Source organism: Pseudophryne corroboree, chromosome 1, assembly GCF_028390025.1.
Source record: "Pseudophryne corroboree isolate aPseCor3 chromosome 1, aPseCor3.hap2, whole genome shotgun sequence".
NCBI classification, from domain to species: domain Eukaryota; kingdom Metazoa; phylum Chordata; class Amphibia; order Anura; family Myobatrachidae; genus Pseudophryne; species Pseudophryne corroboree.
In genome coordinates this window covers 304,652,328-304,666,692 of record NC_086444.1, presented here as the reverse complement: position 1 = coordinate 304,666,692, position 14,365 = coordinate 304,652,328, and the positions used below count along the sequence as shown (strand labels likewise).

Below are 14,365 nucleotides of genomic sequence, written 5' to 3'. Positions count from 1 at the left end.
AAATTTGATACCCTGGCTAAGGAGGACCTGGAGTTCTCTCATTCGGTGCTGCAGAGTCATCCGCACTCTCCCGCCCGTTTGGGAGCTTTGGTATAATCCCCATGGTCCTTTCAGGAACCCCAGCATCCACTAGGACGATAGAGAAAATAAGAATTTACTTACCGATAATTCTATTTCTCGGAGTCCGTAGTGGATGCTGGGCGCCCATCCCAAGTGCGGATTATCTGCAATACTTGTACATAGTTACAAAAATCGGGTTATTATTGTTGTGAGCCATCTTTTCAGAGGCTCCGCTGTTATCATACTGTTAACTGGGTTTAGATCACAAGTTGTACGGTGTGATTGGTGTGGCTGGTATGAGTCTTACCCGGGATTCAAAATTCCTCCCTTATTGTGTACGCTCGTCCGGGCACAGTACCTAACTGGCTTGGAGGAGGGTCATAGGGGGAGGAGCCAGTGCACACCACCTGATCGGAAAGCTTTACTTTTGTGCCCTGTCTCCTGCGGAGCCGCTATTCCCCATGGTCCTTTCAGGAACCCCAGCATCCACTACGGACTCCGAGAAATAGAATTATCGGTAAGTAAATTCTTATTATATCCTTCTCACCAAGGGTACCTCAGGTTTGTAGTACAAAACTGTCATTATCAGTTTCAGACGCTGCCGTTTGGATTGTCCACGGCGCCTCGGGTCTTTACCAAGGTAATGGCCGAAATGATGATTCTTCTACGAAGAAAAGGCATCTTAATTATCCCTTACTTGGACGATCTCCTGATAAGGGCAAGAACCAAGGAACAGTTAGAAGTCGGAGTGGCACTATCTCAGGTAGTGCTAAGTCAGCACGGATGGATTCTAAATATTCCAAAATCGCAGCTGATTCCAACGACACGTCTACTGTTCTTAGGAATGATTCTGGACACAGTCCAGAAGAAGGTGTTTCTCCCGGAGGAGAAGGCCAGGGAGTTATCCGAGCTAGTCAGGAACCTCCTAAAACCAGGACAGGTCTCAGTGCATCAGTGCACAAGGGTCCTGGGAAAAATGGTGGCTTCTTACGAAGCGATTCCATTCGGAAGATTCCATGCAAGAACTTTTCAGTGGGATCTACTGGGAAAATGGTCCGGATCGCATCTTCAGATGCATCAACGGATAACCCTGTCGCCAAGGACAAGGGTGTCTCTCCTGTGGTGGCTTCAGAGGGCTCATCTACTAGAGGGCCGCAGATTTGGCATTCAGGATTGGATCCTGGTAACCACGGATGCCAGCCTGAGAGGCTGGGGAGCAGTCACACAGGGAAGGAATTTCCAGGGCTTGTGATCAAGCATGGAAACATCTCTTCATATAAACATTCTAGAACTAAGGGCCATTTACAATGCCTTAATTCAAGCAAAACCTCTGCTTCAGGGTCAGGCGGTGTTGATCCAGTCGGACAACATCACGTCAGTCGCCCACATAAACAGACAGGGCGGCACGAGAAGCAGGAGGGCAATGGCAGAAACTGCAAGGATTCTTCGCTGGGCGGAAAATCATGTGATACCACTGTCAGCAGTGTTCATTCCGGGAGTGGACAACTGGGAAGCAGACTTCCTCAGCAGACACGACCTTCACCCGGGAGAGTGGGGACTTCACCCAGAAGTCTTCCACCAAATTGTAAACCGTTGGGAAAGACCAAAGGTGGACATGATGGCGTCACGTCTAAACAAAAAACTGGACAGATATTGCGCCAGGTCAAGGGACCCTCAGGCAATAGCAGTGGACGCTCTGGTAACGCCGTGGGTGTACCAGTCAGTGTATGTATTCCCTCCTCTGCCCCTCATACCGAAAGTATTGAGAATCATAAGAAGGAGAGGAGTAAGAACTATACTCGTGGTTCCGGATTGGCCAAGAAGGTCTTGGTACCCGGAACTTCAAGAGATGCTCACGGACGAACCGTGGCCTCTACCTCTAAGACAGGACCTGCTACTGCAGGGGCCTTGTCTGTTCCAAGACTTACCGCGGCTGCGTTTGACGGCATGGCGGTTGAACGCCGGATCCTGAAGGACAAGGGCATTCCAGAAGAAGTCATCCCTACTCTGGTAAAAGCCAGTAAGGAAGTAACCGCAAAACATTATCACCGCATTTGGCGTAAATATGTTGCGTGGTGTGAGGCCAAGAAGGCCCCTACACAGGAATTTCAACTGGGTCGTTTCTTGCATTTCCTGCAAAACAGGACTGTCTATGGGCCTAAAATTAGGGTCCATTAAGGTTCAAATTTCGGCCCTGTCGATATTCTTCCAGAAAGAACTGGCTTCAGTACCTGAAGTTCAGACATTTGTGAAAGGGGTGCTGCACATACAGCCTCCTTTTGTGCCTCCAGTGGCACCTTGGGATCTCAATGTTGTGTTGAGATTTCTAAAATCACACTGGTTTGAACCATTGTCTACGGTAGATTTAAAATATCTCACGTGGAAGGTGTCGATGCTGTTGGCCTTGGCTTCAGCTAGGCGTGTGTCAGAATTGGCGGCTTTATCATGTAAAAGCCCTTACCTAAATTTTCATTCTAACAGGGCGGAATTGAGGACTCGTCCTCAATTTCTACCTAAGGTGGTTTCTGCATTTCACATGAACCAACCTATTGTGGTACCTGCGGCTACTAGGGACTTAGAGGACTCTAAGTTGCTGGACGTTGTCAGGGCCTTGAAAATATATGTTTCCAGGACGGCTGGAGTCAGGAAAACTGACTCGCTGTTTATCCTGTATGCACCCAACAAGCTGGGTGCTCCTGCTTCAAAGCAGACGATTGCTCGTTGGATTTGTAGTACAATTCAGCTTGCACATTCCGTGGCAGGATTGCCACAGCCAAAATCAGTAAAAGCCCATTCCACAAGGAAAGTGGGCTCATCTTGGGCGGCTGCCCGAGGGGTCTCGGCTTTACAACTTTGCCGAGCAGCTACTTGGTCAGGGGCAAACACGTTTGCTAAATTCTACAAATTTGATACCCTGGCTGAGGAGGACCTGGAGTTCTCTCATTCGGTGCTGCAGAGTCATCCGCACTCTCCCGCCCGTTTGGGAGCTTTGGTATAATCCCCATGGTCCTTACGGAGTCCCAGCATCCACTTAGGACGTTAGAGAAAATAAGATTTTACTTACCGATAAATCTATTTCTCGTAGTCCGTAGTGGATGCTGGGCGCCCATCCCTAGTGCGGATTGTCTGCAATACTTGTATATAGTTATTGTTACAAAAAATTCGGGTTATTATTGTTGAGCCATCTTTTCAGAGGCTCCTTTAAATTTATCATACTGTTAACTGGGTTCAGATCACGAGTTGTACGGTGTGATTGGTGTGGCTGGTATGAGTCTTACCCGGGATTCAATATCCTTCCTTATTATGTACGCTCGTCCGGGCACAGTATCCTAACTGGCTTGGAGGAGGGTCATAGGGGGAGGAGCCAGTGCACACCACCTGATATCTCAAGCTTTTATTTTGTGCCCTGTCTCCTGCGGAGCCGCTATTCCCCATGGTCCTTACGGAGTCCCAGCATCCTCTACGGACTACGAGAAATAGATTTATCGGTAAGTAAAATCTTATTTTTTTTTCTTTTGTGGAACTTTTCCATACTTTACCATCCACGTGGACTACGATTGGGAACAGTAATCTGTGCCGAGCGCAGCGGTAGCGGAGTGAGGCACCTTGCCCGAAGCATGGCGAACGGACGCGGTGCACTAATTGGGGTTCCCCCCCTTCACTTTACGCAAAAAACAACACCAAAAAAAGTTAAAAAAAACAAACCTCATGTCGACCTTTTCATGTGTCGACCTTCCATGTGTCGACCATTTGTCCATGTCGACCATGCCAAGTCGACCAATAGTGGTCGACCTAATGACTGTCGACCATAACATGGTCGACCATTCATACTGTAACCCTGCGGCATATGTGAACTATGGTTTCTGTGTGGTATAGGGGAGTATTCATCAAAGCTTGGCAAGAGTTAAATTGTAAGATATAAAGTACCGTTCGTTCTTTCTTTCTTTCTCTCTCTCTCTCTCACAATTTTATGTCTTTCTAAGCTTTGATAAACTCCTCCCATAATGTGAACTGGGGACATTTGAAGTGTGTTAAACGCAATTATGGTGCTGGGAGTATTTACACATTACACATCACCATCATATTTTATTGACAATTCTTTTGGAAGGGTCCTCAGAAGTTAGTTGCCCAGGGTCCCCCGTAAACTTTAATGGGGCCCCGCTGAGATGTACTTTTAACGTTGATTACTCTGGTTTACTCCTAAAAACATTCAGGTGTTAGTCACTGCACTCTGACATATGTATATTAAACTCCCATCACATGCACCAAGTCATTTGTACAAATCTATACACAAACTGCAGCACTAGGAGAAGTATACATATCTTAAACTGTTTACCAGCAAAGATAGCAGTATTCACAGATGGCCTCTTGCATGTAGTTTTCCTTTCATTATAGCTACATTTCATGTAGTCTTCTAAATGTACATGTGATTTATTATTTTCTTTTTGTACCTTTTTTTCTTCTTCTTGTAGCCGGTGCTGCCTCACACAGCTGTTTGTCTAGTGTGTGGAGAAGCGGGGAAGGAGGACTGTGTAGAAGGACCAGAAGCAAAATTTAATGTAATGCTGATGGAATGCTCCATCTGTAATGAAATAATCCACCCAGGATGCCTTAAGGTGAGAGTGAATAGTGCAAGGTTGTATTCAGTGTATTAGCTCTTGGCCGATCTGTGTATCATGGATGGCCATGCAATGAATGCTGCACTTTTTAGACATGTTACTAAAATAGAGCCATTATTTGTGTAGCGTAAGAATTACAGTTGATCAACATTAATTTCTGCTAGCACAAATCATATTTATTTGGCAGGGTTCCATGGTTAATAGTCTTGCAGAAAATTTCAATAGCTTTCTGTGGCTATAATTAGTTTTTATGCAAGTGCCAACATCTGTTCTGCTGTTTCAACTTATCTGATAACAAAAAGACTAAATAATGCAGTAATCATGACTTCTGCTATATGAAAGGACCTTTATAATGCAAAAAAACTGATTGTGCTGATGCAGTGTTTGTTGTCAGCTGTTTATCAAGCTGAGTGACTTTTCTCCTTTCATTTTGTTGGTAAACTACAAAGCTAAGATGTGTCTTGGAAGTTTTTAGTGTATAGTCATTTTGCAAATACTTCACGCTGAAAAAAAAGCTTTTGCTTATCTTAACATGTTGACAGGAAAGAGTGGCCTGTGGGTGTTCTAAACCAGTATTAGATTTTCTGATCCTTGTTTACCACCAATTTATTATCACACTGGCATTTTTTATTAAATACACGTTTCTCTGAGATGTGTGTGTGTGTGTATGTATATGTATGTATATATGTATATATATGTATGTGTGTATATATATATATATATATATATATATATATATATATATATATATACATTCATTTTCCTGTAAAGATAGTCTTAAATTGTTTGAGTAACAAAGTGACAGTATTGTGGATGTTCCAGAATCTGTCTGTATACAGCCTGTCTCATCATACACATATACAGTGCATCCGGAAAGTATTCACATTTTGTTATGTTACAGCCTTATTCCAAAATGGAATAAGTAAATTTTTTCCCTAAAAATTCTACATACAATTCCCCATAATGACAATGTGAAAAAAAAATTTTTTTTATGAATTTTGCAAATTTATTAAAAATAAAAAACTAAGAAATCACATGTACATAAGTATTCACGGCCTCTTCTCAATACTTTGTTGATGCACTTTTGGCAGCAATTACAGTCTCAAGTCTTTCTGAATATGATGAAACAAGCTTGGCACACCTATCTTTGGGCAGTTTCACCCATTCCTCTTTACAGCACCTCTCAAGCTCCATCAGGTTGGATGGGAAGCGTCGGTGCACAGCCATTTTCAGATCTCTCCAGAGATGTTCAATCGGATTCAAGTCTGGGCTCTAGCTGGGCCACTCAAGGACATTCACAGAGTTGCCCTGAAGCCACTCCTTTGATATCTTGGCTGTGTGCTTAGGGTCGTTGTCCTGCTGAAAGATGAACCGTCGCCCCAGTCTGAGGTCAAGAGCGCTCTGGAGCAGGTTTTCATCCAGGATGTCTCTGTACATTGCTGCATTCATCTTTCCCTCTATCCTGACTAGTCTCCCAGTTCTTGCCGCTAAAAAACATCCCCCCAGCATGATGCTGCTACCACCATGCTTCACTGTAGGGATGGTATTGGACTGGTGATGAGCGGTGCCTGGTTTCCTCCAAACATGACGCCTGGCATTCACACCAAAGAATTCAATCTTTTTCTCATCAGACCAGAGAATTTTGTTTCTCATAGTCTGAGAGTCCTTCAGGTGCATTTTGGCGTGAACTCCAGACGGGCTGCCATGTGCTTTTCTCTTACGTCCTAGAGGATGCTGGGGACTCAGTAAAGACCATGGGGTATAGACGGGCTCCGCAGGAGACATGGGCACTCTAAAGACTTTAGAATGGGTGTGCACTGGCTCCTCCCTCTATGCCCCTCCTCCAGACCTCAGTTAGATCCTGTGCCCAGAAGAGACTGGGTGCATTGCAGGGGAGCTCTCCTGAGTTTCTCTGAAAGACTTTTGTTAGGGTTTTTATTTTCAGGGAGCACAGCTGGCAGCAGGCTCCCTGCTTCGAGGGACTGAGGGGAGAGAAGCAGACCTACTTATAGGCTCTGCTTCTTAGGCTACTGGACACCATTAGCTCCAGAGGGTCGCACCGCCGTCCTCCTCACAGAGCCGGAAGATAGAAGCCGGGTGAGTATTAGAAGAAAGAAGACTTCAAAGGCGGCAGTAGACTTCAGATCTTCACTGAGGTAACGCGCGGCGGTAACGCTGCGCGCCATTGCTCCCACAAGTACACACACAGCAGGCACTGTAAGGGTGCAGGGCCCAGGGGGGGCACCCTGGGCAGCAATATTAACCTCAAAGGGACACTGGTAGATGAAGTTGGTACTGCTGAGGCGGTATATTAATAAACCCCCGCCAGTATAAATAATTTGAGCGGGACCGAAGCCCGCCGGTGAGCTTGATCCTCCAGCACTAACCAGCGCATGTGTGTGGCATGTCTGAATAGAAGGCTCATCTAAGGAGGAGGTGGAGCAGATGTTTGTGGTGTCTCCGTCGGCAACGCCGACACCTGATTGGTTGGACATGTGGAATGTTTTAAATCCAAATGTGTCTTTGTTACATAAGAGATTAGACAAAGCAGAGTCCACGGATAATTCAGGGAGTCAATCAATGGCTGTGACGGTGTCACAGGGCCCTTCAGGGTCTCAAAAACGTCCCCTATCCCAAATAGCAGACACTGATACGGACACGGATTCTGACTCCAGTGTCGACTACGATGATGCGAGGTTACACCCATAATTATATGATTATTGCAATAAAAGATGTTTTGCATATCACAGATGACCCCTCTGTCCCTGACACGAGGGGATGCATGTTTAAGGAAAAGAAACCTGAGGTAACCTTTCCCCCATCTCATGAGCTGAACGCGTTATTTGAAAAAGCTTTGGAAACTCCAGACAAAAAACTGCAGATTCCCAAGAGGATTCTTATGGCGTATCCTTTGCCTGCACAGGACAGGGTACGGTGGGAATCCTCGCCCAGGGTGGACAAGACTTTAACGCGCTTATCCAAGAAGGTGGCGTTACCGTCGCCAGACACGGCAGCCCTCAAGGATCCTGCTGATCGCAGACAGGAAACTACCTTAAAATCAATTTATACACATAAGGGGTGCTTTACTCAGACCGGCGATAGCATCGGCTTGGGTTTGTAGCGCAGTTGCAGCTTGGACAGATATCTTGTCAGCCTCATTGATACCCTAGATAGGGATACCATTTTATTGACCTTAGGTCACATTAAAGACGCAGTCTTATATATGAGAGACACTCAGAGAGACGTTGGGCTGCTAGGTTCAAGAGCCAACGCCATGGCGATTTCTGCTAGGCGAGCCCTGTGGACCCGCCAATGGACGGGTGATGCCGACTCAGAGGCATATGGAAGTTTTGCCTTACAAGGGTGAGGTTTTATTTGGGGAAGGTCTCGCGGACCTGGTTTCCACAGCTACCGCGGGTAAATCTACTTTTTTGCCTTATGTTCCCCCACAGCAAAAGAAAACTCCACAATATCAGATGCAGTCCTTTCGGTCGCATAAGTCCAGGAGAGGTCAGGGCTCTTCCTTCCTCGTCAGAGGTAAGGGTAAAGGGAAAAGAATGCCTGCTGCGGCTAGTTCCCAGGAACAGAAGTCCTCCCCGGCTTCTACTAAATCCACCGCATGACGCTGGGGCTCCACTGAGGGAGTCCGCGCCGGTGGGGGCACGTCTTCGACTCTTCAGCCACATCTGGGTTCAGTCAGACGTGGATCCTTGGGCGATGGAAATTGTATCCCAAGGCTACAAGCTGGAATTCGAAGACGTACCTCCTTGCCGTTTTTTCAAATCGGCTTTACCAGCTTCTCCCCCAGAGAGGGAGATAGTCTTAGCTGCAATTCAAAAGCTGTGTCAACAGCAAGTGATTATCAAGGTTCCCCTAATGCAACAGGGGAAAGGGTACTATTCAACCCTATTTGTGGTCCCGAAACCGGATGGCTCGGTCAGACCCATTCTAAATTTAAAATCCCTAAACCTGTACTTGAAAAAGTTCAAGTTCAAGATGGAATCGCTCAGGGCAGTTGTCTCCAGCCTGGAAGGGGGGGATTTTATGGTGTCACTAGACATAAAGGATGCATACCTTCATGTCCCCATATATTCTCCTCATCAGGCGTACCTGAGATTCGCTGTACAGGACTGTCATTACCAGTTTCAGACGTTGCTGTTTGGGCTTTCCACGGCCCCGAGGGTGTTCACCAAGGTAATGGCGGAAATGATGGTGCTCCGGCGCAGGCAGGGAGTCACAATTATTCCGTACTTGGACGATCTCCTGATAAAGGCGAGATCAAAAGAACAATTGCAGAAAAGCGTGTCGCTCTCCCTGAGAGTGCTGCAGCAGCATGGCTGGATTCTAAATCTGCCAAAGTCACAGTTGGTTCCAACGACTCGGCTATCTTTCTTAGGCATGATTCTGGATACGGAACTTTAGAGGGTTTTTCTCCCGATGGAAAAAGCCCAGGAACTCCAGAACATGGTCAGAGACCTGTTAAAACCGAAAAGAGTGTCAGTCCATCACTGCACTCGAGTACTGGGAAAAATGGTGGCGACCTACGAAGCCATCCCCTTCGGCAGGTTTCCTGCGAGGACATTTCAGTGGGACCTACTGGCCAAGTAGTCCGGGTCCCATCTTCAAATTCATCAGAAAATAAGCCTGTCCCCCAGGGCCAGGGTCTCTCTCCTGTGGTGGCTGCAGAGTGCTCACCTTCTAGAGGGTCGCAGGTTCGCCATTCAAGACTGGGTTCTGGTGACCACGGACGCGAGCCTCCGAGGATGGTGAGCAGTCACACAAGGAAGAAATTTTCTGGGACTATGGTCAAGCCAGGAGGCTTGTCTACACATCAACATACTGGAATTGAGGGCCATATACAATGGCCTACGACAAGCGGAGAATCTTCTTCGCGACCTACCGGTTCTGATTCAATCAGACAACGTCGCAGCCGTGGCTCATGTAAACCGCCAAGGCGGGATAAGGAGCAGAGTGGCAATGGCGGAAGCCACCAGGATTCTTCGCTGGGCGGAAAATCACGTAAGCGCTCTGTCAGCAGTCTTCATTCCGGGAGTGGACAACTGGGAAGCAGATTTCCTCAGCAGACAGTAGCGGTAGACGCCCTGGTGACACCATGGGTGTTTCAGTCGGTCTATGTGTTCCCTCCTCTTCCTCTCATCTCAAAAATATTGAGAATCATAAGACGAAAGAGTGCAGACAATACTCATTGTTCCAGATTGGCCTCGAAGGGCCTGGTATTCAGATCTTCAGGAGATGCTCACAGAAGATCCATGGCCTCTTCCTCTCAGGGAGGACCTGTTGCAGCAGGGGCCCTGCGTGTTCCAAGACTTACCGCGGTTACGTTTGACGGCATGGCGGTTGAACACCGAATCCTAGCTGGGAAAGGTATTCCGGAGGAAGTCATCCCTACTCTGATAAAGGCTAGAAAGGAGGTGACGGCGAAACATTATAACCGTTTCTGGAGGAGGTATGTATCTTGGTGTGAAGCCAAGAATGCTCCTACGGAAGATTTCCACCTGGGACGTTTTCTCCACTTTCTACAGACAGGAGTGGATATGGGCCTGAAGTTAGGCTCCATTAAGGTACAGATTAAGGCCCTATCTATATTCTTTCAGAAGGAATTGGCTTCTCTCCCAGAAGTCCAGACTTTTGTAAAGGGAGTGCTACATATCCAGCCTCCTTTTGTGCCCCCAGTGGCACCATGGGACTTTAACGTGGTGTTACAGTTCCTAAAATCTCACTAGTTTGAGCCTCTTCAAACAGTTGTCTTAAAATTTCTCACTTGGAAGGTGGTCATGTTGTTGGCCTTGGCATCTGCAAGGCGGGTGTCCGAATTGGCGGCTTTGTCTCACAAAAGCCCCTATCTGATTTTCCATGTGGACAGAGCAGAGTTGAGGACTCGTCCTCAATTTTTGCCTAAGGTGGTTTCATCATTTCATAAGAACCAACCTATAGTGGTGCCTGTGGCTACGGTAGACTTGGAGGATTCCAAGTCCCTAAATGTAGTCAGGGCCTTAAAAATGTATGTAGCCAGGACGGCTCGGGTTAGGAAAACAGAGGCACTGTTTGTCCTGTATGCAGCCAACAAAGTTGGCGCCCCTGCTTCTAAGCAGACTATTGCTCGCTGGATCTGTCACACGATTCAGCAGGCTCATTCTACGGCTGGATTGCCGATACCAAATTCTGTAAAGGCCCATTCCACTAGGAAGGTGGGCTCTTCTTGGGCGGCTGCCCGAGGCGTCTCGGCATTACAACTTTGCCGAGCAGCTACTTGGTCGGGTTCAAACACTTTTGCAAAATTCTACAAGTTTGATACCCTGGCTGATGAGGACCTCATGTTTGCTCAATCGGTGCTGCAGAGTCATCCGCTCTCTCCCGCCCGGTTTTGAGCTTTGGTATAATCCCCATGGTCCTTATGGAGTCCCCAGCATCCTCTAGGACGTAATAGAAAATAAGATTTTAAACCTACCGGTAAATCTTTTTCTCCTAGTCCGTAGAGGATGCTGGGCGCCAGTCCCAGTGCAGACATATTTCTGCAAGACTTGTATATAGTTGTTGCTTACATAAGGGTTATGTTACAGTTAAGATCAGTCTTTGGCTGATGCTGTTTTGTTCATGCTGTTAACTGGTGGCGTATATTCCATGCATTCTTGCCTACCTGACCCTCTCCATGAGGGAGAAAATGCTCTGTTCCTGGACTTTTCTGGTAATGTATGATTGCCATCACCTGTGGTGAAACACCTTTCTTATCAATGAACTAGCTCACCACAGGTGATGGCAATCATACATTACCAGGAAAGTCCAGGAACAGAGCATTTTCTCCCTCATGGAGAGGGTCAGGTAGGCAAGTATGATTCCATGTTATACGGTGTGGATGGTGTGGGCTGGTATGAATCTTGCCCTTAGATTAACAAAAATCCTTTCCTCGTACTGTCCGTCTCCTCTGGGCACAGTTTCTCTAACTGAGGTCTGGAGTAGGGGCATAGAGGGAGGAGCCAGTGCATACCCATTCTAAAGTCTTTAGAGTGCCCATGTCTCCTGCGGAGCCCGTTTATACCCCATGGTCCTTACGGAGTCCCCAGCATCCTCTACGGACTAGGAGAAAAAGATTTACCGGTAGGTTTCAAATCTTATTTTTACTAAGTAGTGGCTTCCGTCTGGCCTCTCTACCATGCAGGTCTGATTGGTGGATTGATGCAGAGATGGTTGTCTTTCTGGAAGGTTCTCCTCTCACCACAAGGGAATGCTGTAGCTCTGACAGAGTGATCATCGGGTTCTTGGTCCCCTCCCTGACTAGGGCCCTTCTCCCCCGATCGCTCAGTTTAGATGGCCGGCCAACTCTAGGAAGAGTCCTGGTGGTTTTGAACGTTTTCCATTTATGGAATATGGAGGCCACTGTGCTCATTGGGACCTTCAAGCAGCAGATATTTTTCTGTACCCTTCCCCAGATTTGTGCCTCGAGACAGTCCTGTCTCTGATGTCTACAGACAATTCATTTGACTTCATGCTTGGTTTGTGCTCAGACATGCACGATCAATTGTGGGACCTTATGTAGACAGGTGTGTGCCTTTCCAAATCATGTCCAATCAACTGAATTTACCACAGGTGGACACCAATTAAGCTGTAGGAACATCTCAAGGATGATCATTGGAAACAGGATGCGCCTGAGCTCAATTTTGAGCTTCATGGCAAAGGCTGTGAATACTTATGTACATGTGATTTCTTAGTTTTTTTATTTTTAATAAATTTGCAAAAATCTCAACGAAAACTTTTTTCACGTCATTATGGAGTATTGTGTGTAGAATTTTGAGGGAAAAAATGAATTTATTCCATTTTGGAATAAGGCTGTAACATAACAATATGTGGAAAAAGTGAAGCGCTGTGAATACTTTTCAGATGCACGGTATAAAGCATTATTACCCACCTAGCTGCAAGTTGCCTGTTCAATTCTCTTAAATGGGCAAATGCTGGAATTCCACTTAACATTGCTTGTTTGATTTCACACTGCAGTAAATCTGAATGAACTACCTTCCCTTAATGGTTATTGTTGCGTTTTATTTTTGTGTAAGCTTGTGTAATCCTTGTTATGGTCTGCGTATGGTGTGGGAGTTTGCCGCTGTTAATGGCTCATTCACAAGCTGGTGTAAATTTGTCTTTCATGAAATAGCAATAAAATTGTTTTAAGTAGTGTATTCTGCATTGTCAAGTATTAGCTCTGCATTTAAGATGTTAAATCTCTTCTTAAACTATTTTAAACTGTTACTATTCATTACAATATGTGGAAACGGATTGAAATGGCATTTTATTTTTAATAGGTTTTTTGGGTTTTTTTAAGCTTTTTCTAGAGTAGCAATAATTATGCATGAAATATGACTTTCCTAATGCATGCATATAAATATAGTTAGCATTTGTTTAAAAGTTGGTGAAAAAAGCTCAACCAGCTACTAGTGTGTGTGGACTCTTTGGTGCCGATTAAGTTGTGGCGCGCTCCACCTACTGGTCGTCTATAGTAATGGGCATCTATCTGAGCTATTCAATTGTTGCTCCGATAAACGCCCATTAGCTGTGGCAGACACATTTTTTTCCTCGCAACCCCCGGAGGTGCAAGAAAAATGTGTTAAAAAGTCCGTAGTTTGGCCACCCAAACCCGAATTTAGGCCGCCGATTCAGGCTTTTTAGACAGGTTTAATCCGCACATAGCTTACAGGCACCTTGACTAGCAATGGTTGGTTGATCAGAGCAACAATTGAATAGCTCCGATAGTTGCCCATTACTATAGATGTCCAGCAGGAGACGCAAAAACTATTGAATCAGCCTGTTAATACTGTTACTCTGCATATGTGGAAACAACTCAAGCACTAGCTACTGTACAGTACTCTGGTTCTAAATTGCTATTATTTGCCATAATGCTAAATCAAAATAACGAAGTTAATTTCATAGATGCTGTGAACATGGCCCTCCTGTTAACCCATCAGCTACCAGTATGGACACACATACCTCTATAATTGCCATTATATCTGCCCATGCTAGACAACTGACATGCCATCTAAACTAAACTATAGCTGTGTAACTCCACCAACCTGTGATTTCCATGTTCTCCTTTCAGCTCTGATTACATTCATCCCTGCCTCCCCATCACCATGAGCCCAGATCCAATTTTCTCCACCCTCATACTGTGTCTGGTCATTGCCCTTCATTATCAGTCATACACTGCTGTGTTCAGTTATTGGCTCCCTTAATGACTTCCCTCTCACAGTACCTTGTCCATGGCTCTGATATCCACACTTTGTCTGTCTGTGTTTGGATCCAGCTCCTGCTGACCAGACTTCCATTTCTTTCAAAGTCCCCAGCTTCTTCCAACTTCATTCTCACAGTTATGGCCAGACTATTCTTGCTCGCAAACCTCTGGAGCAGCTGTTGCCACGCTAACTCGCAGCCGGGATAATATTGCGGCTAATTTGATTGACCATTCAAGTGGGCCACACATTTAAAGATTATCCTTCCGGCCAGCCAACTATTTTGCTGGTTGGGAAGAAAATCTGGTAATATATGGGAGTAAACGCCAATAAGTCGTTTGCTCCCAAATGCTGTTCCGACAAGTTGGTTAAATTAAAATGAATATAACCATTGTGCACACTTAAGCATCCCTTGATGTTTCAGTAGTTGTCCATGCTGGGAGTTGTAGT

The 14,365-nt window shown here is 45.9% G+C and overlaps 1 protein-coding gene across 11 annotated transcripts in view; it reads left to right on the top strand.

Annotated features, from left to right (window-relative positions):
- The window catches only part of KDM2B (lysine demethylase 2B), a 473,004-nt gene that overhangs the window by 349,328 nt on the left and 109,311 nt on the right, over positions 1–14,365 (top strand). For all 11 annotated transcript variants that reach the window (XM_063964438.1, XM_063964435.1, XM_063964434.1 and 8 more), the window contains one exon: positions 4,533–4,676. In XM_063964438.1, the coding sequence (XP_063820508.1) occupies positions 4,533–4,676 (144 nt within the window). The remainder of the gene's footprint in view (positions 1–4,532; positions 4,677–14,365) is intronic.